We start from the raw sequence: 14,516 nt of genomic DNA, 5'->3' as shown, positions 1-14,516 counted from the left end.
AACAACATGCAGAACACCTCCACCATCACGTCCCTTTAATTCAATGTAGTTCTATGATCTATTGAACTGGAACGCTTAAGGCCAAGTGTCACATCAAGGAGTGATGTTCAGGAACATTACGTTGAGTAGGAATCCTATAAAGTCCCTTATCAAATACACTGCAGTGAATGAACTTGGTATTTTAGTATTAAAAAGCAAAAGATCCATCATGGAACTGTGCAGTTACGAGCTTTTGATGGCTGACGAAGTAAACCAATAATGTTCACAATCTGAAACTTGGAAATTACCAAAAATTCAGCTTGTTAAGGTGGTCAAATCTCTGAAACGAGCCCCCTGTCACTGAGGCCTCGGGCACTGGTGGACAGCAGCAACTACAGATATGGGATAACAGGACACACACACACACACACACACACACACACACACACACACACACACACACACACACACACACACACACACACACACACACACACACACACACACACACACTCTCTATCTGTCCTCATTGGATCGACTGGCTGTGTTAGCGTGTAAAGTCGCACACCGGAGCACAAATGAGCGAACTGGTTCATCGATGTCAACTCAACCAAGCCAGAGGGTTTAAGTGCTCAGTTGCTCTACATTGTCTGGGGAAAGCCTGCGCTGTAATTTACGTAATAACAGCGAGCCGAGCTTACCGTGTCTCTCACACACCCACAATGTGAGGAATCTATCTGTGAGGGAAGTTAAAGGTTTTGTCTTTTTGCTATTGTGGCCTCCTTGCTTTGTTTTTGTCCTCACCATTGAAAGGATGAATGGATCTTCATGTCCCGTGACAACAGACCAGCGCATCAAAGACTAAATAAAGAGTGAAGCCGAGAGCTCAGGGTGAGATCTGCAGGTTTCCAATGTCCCTTTGAAGCGGACAATAGCAGGTGAGGGCAGGGATGCATGGGAAGATGAGCTGTGCATTATGCTGGACCTAACCTGCAGTGTGTGAGCTCAGCTGGCCTCCACATTTTCCCACAGATCAACCGCTCCTATTTTTAGAGCAGCAGCATGAGTATGGACAGTATTATAACAATGGCTGCATAATAATGGGATCTCTGGGAAAATCTATTCAATTTCTCCTGAGCGTGATATTGATCGTATAGAGACGCGAGAACTGTGACACTGGATAGAGCCCGCCTTCAATCACTGTCACAGATTAGTCACAATCAGTCAATCTCTGATTAGCATTTCTCATTGTTAGGAGGACACATCAGTCCGCATCGTCAGAGCCGATTCTGGGTCAATCCCTCCCCCCCTCCACCTCCCCCTCATCCTGCTGTCTGCTCACCCACGGGGGGGGGGGGGGGTTTGAGGAAAGGAGGAAGAATCAAACGGAACAGGAGGTGAATCTCCTGAACAAAAGGACTATGAATAATGCAAGATGCTGATTGGCCCGGATTTGTTCTCTAATATTGCAGGGGATTGTACAGAAGTGAAGTAACTGAACTCAAAGTACCTGTCAATAGACTTCATAAGCATGTTGCGTATATAAATAAAGTAATAAGTGGTACACATAGGTCACTGAAAGGTCACATTCCTCACACTGATCTTAAATGATTGCAGCACATATTGAACACGTCGCTGTGTGGTTACTGAGATCTCCTCTCATATCATGATTAAGGCAAATAGGAAATAGGATTCTGCAGTTGTGTGTAATCAGAGTGTTTCCACAGAGGGAATGCGTGCAGACTAAGCTGTTTATACGGCAGAATAACACAAATTACTATTACATCATCTCAGTCTGTTACTTGGAGTACGATTACGAGGCATACGTGACATTTGAGACTAGTGTAAGCTTTAACTTAACATAAAGGCAGCAGTGTAACCAATATCTAAATCATTATAGATACCTTGTATTCTTCACTGTAGCACCAAGAGGTCGGTTTGAGTTTTTAAGCCATCATTAAACGTTGACCACCACATAATGAGCAGAGTGTATGAGCCGTGTAACGATCAGATGAAGAGATGCTAACTCCACTTCTAGACACAGAAGATTTGTTAAACACATAAATTAGCCCTCTCTCTGCACTCTCACACACACACACACACACACACACACACACACACACACACACACACACACACACACACACACACACACACACACACACACACACACACACACACACACACACACACACACACACACACACACACACACACACACACACACACACACACACACACACACACACACACAACATGAAACAAACACAAACTCCGGCAGCGTTTAAGCTACTTAGTGCTGAAGATGATTTAAGGCCAGCTGGTCAACCTCCACCCCCACCCAACCTCGCACAACCTCACATAACCTCGCACAACCTCACCCCAGCCCCCCTCCCCCCTGCCCCCGCACCCGGCCACACCTACACAACAGCCGACCTCAGCTCTGGTGAATCCTCTCTCTAGCATCTTCTGAGCTGCATCAGACGGCACGTAGCGTCGGCGAGCGTGGAAACAGAGGAGAGGAGCGACCTGCTGGCTGGCTGGCTTGGGTCTAGACGCCACCTGAGGGTCTTTCACCTCCGCCTCGTCCTTGCCGTGCGGGAGGACGGGCAGAGGGCGCAGCTGTGACAAAATTATTCATACACGCGATGGTTTAAAAACAAAACACACATGGATGCACGCGCAAACGCACACGTGCAGAAACGCACACACGGGCACACAGAGTCAATGCATGTTTGGCTAAGAGCTCATATTTGCACGCTACAGTAGCCCTTTTGACAGCAGAGGAGACACTCCCCCCCCCCTCTGTCCTCACCCCTTTGTCCAACTCCCTCCTCTCTCTCTCCTCCTCTCCTTTGATTTTGTATTTCTCCTTTTGAATCACAGGAAGCTTTGCTCTTTTCATTGGGGGGAGAGAGAGAGAGAGAGAGAGACAGAGAGGCAAGAGAGAGAGAGAGAGAGAGAGAGAGAGAGAGAGAGAGAGAGAGAGAGAGAGAGAGAGAGAGAGAGACAGAGACAGAGACAGAGACAGAGAGAGAGAGACAGAGACTCAATGTGTCAATAATCAAACAAAGCAGCAACCGACTTCCCAAACCTCCCTTTTCTCTCCATCACACACCATAAAAATATTGCCTAGTCTTTGTCCCCCAACACGCCTTTACTCAGTGTGTCTTTATTAGCTTGTGCGTGTGAGCGTGCGTGTGCGTGTGTGTTTGTGTGTGTGCAAGCTCAGCACAGAGCACAAAGACCTGCAGTGACATCAGACTCATTCACACTGTGTCCTCTGTCTAGTCTCACCCCTGTTTATAAAAAAGGCATTAGCCACACACACAGAAACACACACATAGAAACACACACACACACACACACACACACACACACACACACACACACATCCCCTGTGATTACTGAGACCAGGTTTCCACTTGACTTTAATTCTGCATAATGTTCCCACATACATTTTCTATGAGCGTTGCTGTATCATGATCATGGATGATTAAACACGACACCCAGCAGGGGGCGACCAGGGGCAGAAACATAAACTAATCAACTCCAGAACACCTTCAACCTACCAGAACTGGTTGACATCTAGTGTAAAACATATGTAGCTAATGTTACTGTAAATCGAGCTAAATCGAGCTTGTTTGCATTTATCTGGTATAGAGTCAAACAGAGACACTACTGCCTCCACCGTCTTTCCTAGGTACTGCATGTTGAAAATGCGTAGAGATAGTTTTCGGCGGGCTGCATGAGAGACGGCGCATACGAATGCAGAATACACACAGCAGCCAATTTGTGTGCGTCTCCCTCAAAGTTCAGTATAAATTTGTCCTAAAGGTCGCCAACTGCAATGACAACAACGTGAGAATGAGGACTTATATCTGAGGCGAGCAGCTGAAGGAGAAGACGCTCGCACTCAGACTGTGGCTCCTTTCATTCCTCACTGGATTCAAATGGATACATTCAAACAAATGCAGATGTCCGTCTGTGTGTGTGTGTGTGTGTGCGTGTGTGTGTGCGTGTGTGTGTGTGTGTGTGTGTGTGTGGGTCTGCACGTGCAAGAGTGGGCGAGCTGGAGGTGAAAGAGCAGAGAGAGAGAGAGAGAGGAAGATGGTGACATTCCAGCAGAGCTTCAAGCTTTGCTCTCAGCAGTCGGTCCCTGCGGTGCTCAGCGGACGGCGGCTCGGCTGGAGTGAGGGAGAGAATCAAAGGAAGAGGGGAAAACGCTGGGAGGGGAGTTTGATGACGGACATGTGATCAGAGCGCACGGACAAATGGAACAACACAGCTAATCTGATCACAGCTAACAGAACAACATTTGTCTCAGTCAGGGAGAATCAGGGGAATGAATCACAGCAGTTTGAGATCTTAGGTCAGTCTGGGGTCCAACTTGGGTCCCACTTGGGTCCAACTTATGTCCAACTTGGGTCCAACTTGGGTCCATCTCAAACGACCTTTCCGACCTGCATCATGCGCCGAAATGACGTACTTTCTTCCTCAGTCTTGACTTATCGTTGTAAGCTCATGCTACATAAACCTCCCACCCTAAAGATGCATTCATGATTCATTCCATTTATTAATCTAAACCCTATCTTACACTCTCAAATTCAATCATTCTATAGGGTCCAGCCCGTGTTTGAGCCCTGTTCTTCCTCAGTCTGACGCTCACACAGAGGCAGAGGGTTCCTCCTTAACCGCCGCACCGCTCATCAGCAGCAAGCCAACAGGAAGTAGGGATGGACCTGCGGCAGCCTTTCAGGAAGTCATTCCGCAACAGCAGCACGCCATCGAGTTCATCAACGGCCCAGCTGCACAACACATCTTGAGGAGCTACACACACACGCACACACACACGCCGTCACTTCCCCAATGGCTCAACTAACTCTGAAACACCTTGAGAGGCCATCGTTAGCGCACACACACACCTCCAACCAGGGCTGAACCATGACTCTGGAATCTTCCCTGAGACACGTTTCATCCAAACTGGTTCATCACTTCAGAGAGTAATCATAGTTCATAATCACCTCCTTGCTGAAGCTAATTCCCATTATGAAGCCAGTCACTAATAGCTGCACGTTGTTGTTGTTTGCAAAGCCGAGCTTAAGCAGTCGTGGTCTGGCATGTGAGCGCAGACATTCTTGCAGAACTTTTTTCCATCGCAAAAAACGCTTACAAAGCCTCTGAGCTGGCAGATCCGGATTATGCAACGAGTCTGCTAACACACACACACACACACACACACACACACACACACACACACACACACACACACACACACACACACACACACACACACACACACACACACACACACACACACACACACACACACACACACACACACACACACACACACACACTGTAGCAGCGCTTTGTGGTTTATGCTCAACATCCAGCTGACTTTATGAGTTCCTACTAGAGATCAAATGTTTTCTGAATCATTATAAGCTGCAGTGAGGACGCCCACACACATCGGTTGTTCTAGCAAAGAGAACACGTGATGGGACCAGAGCCAGGGGGAAGTGGTGCTCACAGCTCTGACAGACAACTCGGGCGTGTCCCCTGTCATGTTTCCTGCTCATCTTCCTCGAATCACTCCAATCGCTGATTAGAAAAGAACAAACACCCGTGCGGCCCGTCGCCATGGCAAAACTCATCTCGCTTGTCCGGACCTGTAGGTGAACATGCGCAAACAAAACGCTCCGACGAATGTGGAGACCCGGTGCAAGAATGTTCTTATGAGGAGATAAGCATTGCAGCACTACCCTGCAACCAGGACACAGAGCTCCACACACACACACACACACACACACACACAAATAAACACACTTTCCCACCGACATCCAACCATTTTAAAGGCAGCTCCCTGGGGAGGTGTGTAACCCAGACAGAGCCTGTGTGGTAAAGTGTTAACACACACACACACACACACACACACACACACACACAGGAAACAGGCGAGACTGGTAGCCTACACAGGACATGTACGTCCACCAACAACACACTACTTTTTTCTCCTCCATTTAAAGCCTTTGTGTGTGTATCAGCTGTGCGGGGCCCCTTCTCTTCCCTTCCGCAGTCGTATTCCGCCGCTCGCGTTTTGTTACGAGCCCTGTGTTGTGTGTGTCGTGTGCTCTGTGTTTTGGTCACCGTCTCGTCTGCAAGGTCACTTTCTCCCCCAAATGAGACGTTGGATGAAAAGGCCCCAGAGGTAAAAAGACCCCATAGGTGACAACATGTAGCTGTAGTCACAAGGTCAATGACCACGGCAGCGACTAAACAGATTAGCCTTTGTGTCTATTTATACACAGAGGCTGACTTAGCACCTTGGTGCAGAACGAGCATCACCGAGAGAGAGAGAGAGAGAGAGAGAGAGAGAGAGAGAGAGAGAGAGAGAGAGAGAGAGAGAGAGAGAGAGAGAGAGAGAGAGAGAGAGAGAGCTGCAGAGAGAGAGAGAGATCGATATGCAAATGAAAGTGTACGCGCCGCCCGTAACTCTCATGTCAGATCGCACACACACACACAAGCATGCATACACACAATAGTAAATAAGGTATCTGGATTTATAGACGCATGCAGTAAAGCTTTCAATCTGAGGCACATGCACCGGACGACATCATCAACAGGATAGAGTGCAACTGTGGGGAGAAGTGAAACTGCATCTGTCATTCCACTGTGTGTGTGTGTGTGTGTGTGTGTGTGTGTGTGTGTGTGTGTGTGTGTGCGTGTGTGGTGTGGGGGGGGTGAAAGGAGTGAGACAGAGGAAATGCAGGAGCGTTCTCATTTCTCCTTCATGTGGGAGCTTATCTCATAAGTGGATGCAGCTGAATACGGATGTGAGAGCCCAACCAGAAGCAATTTACCAGCAGCCACTTAGTCCAGTTACTTTACACGCAGCTCATCATGTCTGACCTGACTGCAATGCACAACCATTCACTTGTGTGTGCGTGTGTTTGTTTGTGTGTGGGAGTGCGTGAGTGACATTCAAATCTGCAGGATTGTAGGTCAACTCGATGGTTACACACACATTGTTTAGGGAAGGCAGAGCAGTCTATCAGGAAATGGATGATGGCGACAGTGTGTGTGTGTGTGTGTGTGTGTGTGTGTGTGTGTGTGTGTGTGTGTGTGTGTGTGTGTGTGTGTGTGTGATGGGATGTTTGCCCCCTCGCTATTCGAGGTTACCAACTCATCAACGCACAGACATAAAGCCTGAGGGCAGCACAACATGGGAGCAATTAAACGCCATGCTCGCTCGCTCTCTCCCTCCCTCTCTCTCTCTCTCCCTGTCTCTCTTATCGGCATCCAACTTTCTCATGCACTGGTTGGTTGTTGGGTCGGGGGGGCTCTCTCTTTAGTGCAGGAAGTCGTCTCGCTCCTGTGTTTTTATTTGCGTGTTTCCCATTTCCTGTTGCGCACACAGACACATTTAGCATCACGTACAAGCCTGTCACACACACACACACACACACACAGATTACACATTGTGAGAATGGGCGGCGGTGGGTGCCGGCTCGCCCACCGGCTTAGCCATGTCATTACACAAACTCTGTTTAATTACAAATCCGGGCAAAAACAAAGAGGTGTTTCTGTGAGTACACACACACACACCAGCAATGCTTACACAACGAGGACCCTCAACACACAGGTCAGCTCTTAAAGTGTGTGTGTGTAGGGATATGTCACCTTCATTCAGTCTGTTCCACACCTACACTAAGGCTCTGAGTTTCCGCCCGCCCCAGATTCAAACCAGTATCTGCCTCTCTGACTTCTCTCTTCACCTTTTCGACAACCCGGCCTCTAACCCACATCCTGTCACTGTGCCTCTGAGCAAGCACAAAAGAGGGCCACTCAGCGGCACGTTGACAAGTGTCTCTGAATCCTCCTCCTCCCCCCCGGGGCAGGAAATGTGGCCATCAGCTGGGAGGGTCATCTTCAAAAGGACCGACCCCCCAGCCCCCAACACCGCTATGTCTGCCGACAGCTCACAAACTGGGGCAGGAGTTCTACTGTGATACCACAATGACAGAATTGTAAACAAAACGGGGGTCAAAGGGCAAAACCGACTCTGTATTCCACATCTTTCAGCTCTAATGACACTGGAAAATGAGGTTGATCACAGTCACAGCCCCACTGGCGGTGTGAGCACATGCACGATTACATGGGTTTAGCAAAGTTTTAACCATGGAACACACACACAAACACACACACAGAGAGAGACACGCACACATTTACATACATACAATATGAGGCACTTCTATCTATCATATCTCCTGATACGAGCATCAAAGGCTGCAGGAGTGTGTGAGCTTTTAGGGTGTATTTCCAACAAAGCCATTGAATGACACAGCTGTGGAGGGGACAGCATCTCTTTGTGCTCCATTCATGTGCTTAAAGGATGACAAAAAACACATGCTTGATCTATAAAAACCACCACACCACGGAGCTCACTGAGCCACAACGTGAAGCTGTAACTGACTGCGATGATATAGGAGAAGAATAATAAAAAATAAATGGCTTTTGGACAGGAACGCCCCATTTCTCCTCCCTTGCACCTGGCCGCAGCTGCGCTTGTCAATCCCGAATAGCCCGATTCACTCAAACGCACCACGCTATGGATATCACGGTAAACTCATTCATGCCCCCCGGTATGGAATCATTTATAAAGACACACACATATACACACGCGTCGCCTTATCAATAATGTGTCACATAATAGAGGTATAGAACACGCCGCTACAGCACAATACCCTGCTGTAGCCGAAAGAAACACACAAACACACTATGCACTGTTTCTACTGGATGGAAGTGATAGGCGGCACAGACACAATGTGGTCCGCTGAGGTCGACAGATTTCCCGCAGACGTTGGCTTACCTTAAAGCAACCTTCACGCAGCAGTCGCTTAGGCTAGCCATTGTCGCTTCAACGTTTCCTTCTGTTTCAGTGTTTATTGTTGGGTTGTGTTGAAGGTTTTCAGGTGGCGGGGAGGGAGAGTCTCCGCTGCGGCGGGGCTGGGCGTCTCAGGTCACAGGGAGCAGCCGTCAAGACCAAGACCTGCCCGCGGTGAGCTGCTGCTTCATCATGGGGACTCCCGTCTTCTTCTCCTCCTTCTTCTTCTCCCCCGAGCTGTCGGTCATTTCTGGCTCGACCGTGTTGTTCTGTGTCATATCGCAGAGTTTAACACGCGTGTTTCTTTCCTGCATGAGTGTATGTGTGCGTGGTTACATCCTGTTTAGAGTGTGTGTGACTGAGTGAGTGTGTGAGTGAGACATGTGAGCGCTCCACACACACACTGCGCTGCGTCTCACTCTCTGAGCGACGAGACACGCCGAAGCGACAAGCGGAGGAGGGGTGGTGATGCATTCAAGAACCGTGGGGGGAGAAGGAAGTTCGAATGCGCAAGAGAGAAGACGCGTTGACAGCCTGGTGGTGGCGCTGTAGTTAAACACTTTTACGTCATGGTATGTATTCTGAAACGGAAATCATATATTCGGAATATTTTCCTCTGGTCTAAATGCATCCATCCATCCATATAGAGATTTGCACCTCATGCTCTGCTCATTTATGAATGAAGTGCACTCACTACTTATGCAAAACAATGAACTATATAAGAACATAACAACAATAGTCACGTGATGTCGATAACTTTGGATCTGGACATGATAAAGGCAGTAGAGAGGTCTTGCCTGCCAAAATCTGAGGACTCCCCGGCGGGATGCACTGTCCTTTTGCCTTGAGTCATGTCCTGTGATAAAACACCAACCACCTGACAGCCACTTTGAAGTCTTGTCAACGTCTTGTCAATGCTTGTCAGGTGATATTCCAGCCCTGCTAACAAAGATCAGTAAATAGCAGATGGTAATATTATTGGCAAACATTTACAATGACATGGCTTTTCACAGCTTTGGGTTTTCCATGAGTCCTCTGACACATAAATACGTTTGGTGCCTCGTTTCTCCTCTTATTCTATCACAAATTTGTCTATCCCATCTACGCACCATTTATAAATTCAAATTACGGCCTCTTGAAACCCGAAATAAAGCAGCTTTGATTTGAATAGAGATTTACGAGCAGTCCATGAAGGCAACAGAACCCCGTTTGATTGATTTGTGCTTGAGCCAATAGATGACGCTAATCCCGCCTTGGTTGAATTTTACAAACCAATAACAGGGCTCGGCACGGTGCGTAGCTCCTCCCACCGCCACACCCCCACCAGACTGGAAAGACTACAAACTGTCTGCCGGCTGCACATCTGTGGTCCGTTAAACAGCCATTAACGCACGGTTGGGCATCTCGGGGTCAAAGGTCGAGCCCGTGCCCCGGTTCTTCTGAAGCTGATGGTGGAGTTAATTTACTGCTTTGAATGGGAGGTGACCCTGCTTACTTCCTTCACACACTGAGTCAGAGTAAAAGGAGAAACTGTTATCGCTTCTCTCCGCTGGCCTGCTTCTCACTTTCATACAGACGCTGTTCTGTCACTTCCCTCAGTAGCAGCACAGGCGGCTCAGTGTTGGCAGTTTAAACCTAGTCTATGCAAAGCGACTTCCCCACATGTCGTTGCTCCAGCTGACCGTTGATGCTGCGTTGAGGCCTGCCAGCGGTGTGACACGCTGGCAGGCCTCAGTTCTGTTTGCAGCAGCGGAGAAAACCGCTGCTAACCTTTCCTAATCCTCTCTTCTTCATCCTCCATGACTCATGTCCTTAAAGTCAAGGATCAAAGCGGACACCCTCCAGTCCGGCACATGTTCAACAAAACAAACAAGACGAACAAACTAAGAGGGACCGTCTCTGAGATCTATCGCCGCATTCTGGACCTTGGGGACCGATCGAATTCCAAAACATGGAACTCCAACTCCAACTGGACATAGACTGGTGGGACGCCGCTGTCTCATCCTGTGCTTGTCTCGCTCTCATCCAGTTTCAGGTCGCACACAGGGTCCATTTTTCTAAATCTAGATTGGGTGAAATGTACACAGAAGTAGAGGACAAATGAATAGATGTTCCAATCCTCACTGTAACCTTCAGCAGCCGTGGCTCTCTGCTGTCGCCCTGTCTGTCACCCTGTTGTTTCAATTTACTTGAACATCACACTGCCTATTTTGCCTCAGGGCCTCAGTTCTCCTTCCTCTCTCTCTCTGGCTCTCTGAAAAAAGTAAAACAACAACAATAATAATAAATACACAAACTTCTCTCTTTTCTCTGTCTCCCTCTCTCTCTTTCCCCCCTCTTTCTGTATCAAAAACGACAAAACAAAACAAACACAACAAACGTTCTGCTGTGTCACTGGTTGATCACAATAATCATATTTATTGCGTAACGACACACAGTCCACGCATGGAACGCATGAGCTATAAACCCATTCCATCCGCACAGAGGAGCTTATGACTCTAACTGTGTGTTTGTGTGTGTGTGTGTGTGTGACGCATTCCCAGGGCCAGGTGGCGATGTCAGCACTGCGGCGGGAAACATTCCCAGGACGCACTGCTGGATTCTGCACAAGATTAACATCGACCCATGAGGATAAAGCAACACAATCCTCCTAGAACTGCTGGGAGCCCGACACCAGAAACAGGGACAATAAAACACACAAACAAGCACGCCGCGCACACACACACTCACTCACGTCCACAGCCTCTTATGCAAGTAGGGACGTACAGTACGTGTTAAGTCCCATTCAATCCTACACATGACGGTTTACGCCTCCTCCTCTTTCTCAGCATATTTCATAACTGTGGGACATTAACCCCTGCAGGCCTGTGAACAGTGGCTTAATCTCTATATTCAGCTTCACATTTAGTCCAAAATGTTGATATACAATACTTATTTACTCAAACCAACTCCAGGTTGTATCACTAAACTCACATAAACAATGAAACTGACTGTTTGATTCCTCTCCCTTGCCCTCTGATATCACCGTCCCCCAGAGCGTCATGCAGTGTGTTTATCCTGTACACACACTTGTTAGTTTAACCTATTCATTCTGCTGTCAGGATCTGACAATACATACACACACACACACACACACACACACACACCAATTTGCACTGTTTGTTTGGGTTGTGGACATATGGAGAGCAAATAGGACAGAACTCCATGTCCTCAGTGCTTTCATTATGATAGTTGTTCTTGTTAAACATTGACTTGTGCAGCGACTCTTTGCCAATCATTGCTGTCATATTGCTGCACTGGGTTGAGCAGTTTCACCTGTTTGTGTTGTACTTTCTTCTATTGATTAGAATTGAGTTTGATCATTGATAATATGCTTAATTTGACAAATAGGTTTGGACTCTCAGTGCTAGAGGGTTGAGAGTCCAACTTTCTAAGCAATCACACAACTATCAAAACTTTCGCCTCCACCAGACTCGATCAGATCTGCAGAACAAATTGATTGAGTTTGAGTCGAGAGTGGGAGTCAGGCAGACTGACGGTCGTAGATTAAAGCATCTTTAATTTATAGAGTTTATAGTTGACTTCATTAAATGTTCCCGAAGTCAAACACATGCCTTCTCTCAGCGAGGAAGACATGAAGGCGACGGACGGAGAGATGGAAGAGGAAACTGCACCCTAATGTATTCTAATCTCAGCCTTTGATGTGTGTGTAATCCCTTACATGCCGCCTCTATATTTGGCTTTGAAGCTGCATGAGCTGATCCTCCATTCTTTACTGTAACAAAAACCATTTGAATTGGCCAAGATGACGCCGACGCCTGTGTGACTTCTCAGCGGCTGGCAGAGGAAGAAGAAGAAGAAGAAGAAGACGACGTCTGAATTATGCAGCAGGATTTTACATTTATTTTTAGTTCCCTTCATTTATATCATGATGGTGGGAAACGGCGTGATGGACGTTTGATGGCGTCATCCTGTGGCTTTGCTCCCATCGTCACACTGCTGCTTTTATAAAAGGGTTTAATCTTCTTCTGTGCATGTTTGAGCTGAAGTGCCTCTGTTTGTAGACACACTGAATAGAAAACCTACATTCCAGCTTCCCTCCCCGGGGCGCGTGCTGACCCACACTTTAACCCGTCCCTGCCCTGCCTGTGCTGCTGCCTGGCTGGGGAGTGTGTGTGTGTGTGTGTGTGTGTGTGTGTGTGTGTGTGGATGCTGCAGGGTGGAGGGATGCGTGCATGCATGTTCTGCTTTAGCTGCAGGGGATCCAGAGAGGTGCACAGCCAGGCCACTGACACCCATAGACTGGGTTACTTAGTGCTGCATGACAGGCACGTATCCTCTGTGTGTGTGTGTGTGTGTGTGTGTGTGTGTGTGTGTGTGTGTGTGTGTGTGTGTGTGTGTGTGTGCACGCGCATGGGCCCAAACAACCGCTCTTTTTTGACCTCATTCTCTCATCACAGGAACACACACACACACACACACACAGACAATACTAATAGAGTCCATCTGTGTCAGTTGACTGATGCTAAATTGGTGCATGTACATAAACACAACAAATTAAGACTGAATCTACTTTATATGTGATGTTTCCTGATTTAAAGCTCAAAGACGAAGTTACTTGACTCTGTGCATTAAATGTGTACATGACTTCTGGTTGCTGATCATAATGAACTGAATCTTGATGGTAGTTTCAGATGTGTTGACATAAATGTGGAGTTGAAGAACAAATGTAACTACCTTTAATCTGGACGGCTCCACGTCTCCCTCAACGTTCTCTGCCTCACCTGCCTGAGCATTTCTCTCCGAATCATCATCCTGCACCTCGTTGCTATGGAAACTGCCTCAAAAGAAGGCAGGGCTGAAAGGGACAGGAAGGATGCTGAGGCAGCAGAAAAGCCTCTTTGTACCGTCAGAGGCTCTGGCAGACTTACAGATGATTTCAAGGGTTAAACACACACACACACACACACACACTCACAGCTCCCACCTTAGGCAAAATGGGAGATTAGAACCAGCAGCCTCCTTCTTCCTCCCACACTTGAAGACAGATCCAGACGCCTGTAGTGTTTCATCACTTTAGCGTGAGACTGAAGTTGATCTGCTGTTGTTTTGCTGCTCCGGGTCGTTACAGTTCATGAACGCACCATCAGAACCCTGGGGAACACATAGATTGGATCACATTAGACATTCATATGACAAGCTCACATATGCTCATGCACACACACACACATGTACGCACACACACCCACACAATTCACTCCAAAATTGAATTGCTGCACCCAAATAACTTAATTATACACAACCTTCCTCTCACACTGGGGCAGCATCACTTAATAAAGATAAGTGCCTCCACACACACACACACACACACACACACACACACACACACACACACACACACACACACACACACACACACACAGACAGACAGACAGAGGTCTGGATCAAACAATTACTGTACATCAAACAAACATCACTCACATTTCTTTGATTCGACTGCATTCCAATCAACCGAACGATGTCATGAGCCAATTCCTTTGCAGCTTAAGTTAAGTTGGAAGCTGAAAATGAATTTATGTAAGCGAAAGGCTCAGCGGGAAACAGAGAAGAAGAGGCGACACACACATGCATAAGGCTGTGAGGAAACATT

At 47.6% G+C, this 14,516-nt stretch overlaps 1 protein-coding gene across 3 annotated transcripts in view; it reads right to left on the bottom strand.

Moving 5' to 3' along the window:
• The window catches only part of kif21b (kinesin family member 21B), a 42,238-nt gene extending 32,922 nt beyond the window's left edge, over positions 1–9,316 (bottom strand). For 2 of the 3 annotated variants that reach the window (XM_076147193.1, XM_076147194.1), the window contains exon 1: positions 8,852–9,315. In XM_076147193.1, coding sequence (XP_076003308.1) covers positions 8,852–8,892 — 41 coding nt within the window. In that variant the 5' untranslated portion in view covers positions 8,893–9,315. Of the gene's footprint in view, positions 1–8,851 lie in introns of all 3 variants that reach the window. The other variant, XM_076147195.1, reaches the window with a different exon arrangement.
• Positions 9,317–14,516: the final 5,200 nt, after the last annotated feature.

This window comes from Genypterus blacodes, unplaced genomic scaffold, assembly GCF_046128005.1.
Source record: "Genypterus blacodes isolate CSIRO-AG114 ecotype Tasmania unplaced genomic scaffold, CSIRO-AGI_Gbla_v1 ptg000037l_1, whole genome shotgun sequence".
Classification (NCBI taxonomy): Eukaryota; Metazoa; Chordata; class Actinopteri; order Ophidiiformes; family Ophidiidae; genus Genypterus; species Genypterus blacodes.
This window is presented reverse-complemented; position numbering and strand designations above follow the sequence as displayed.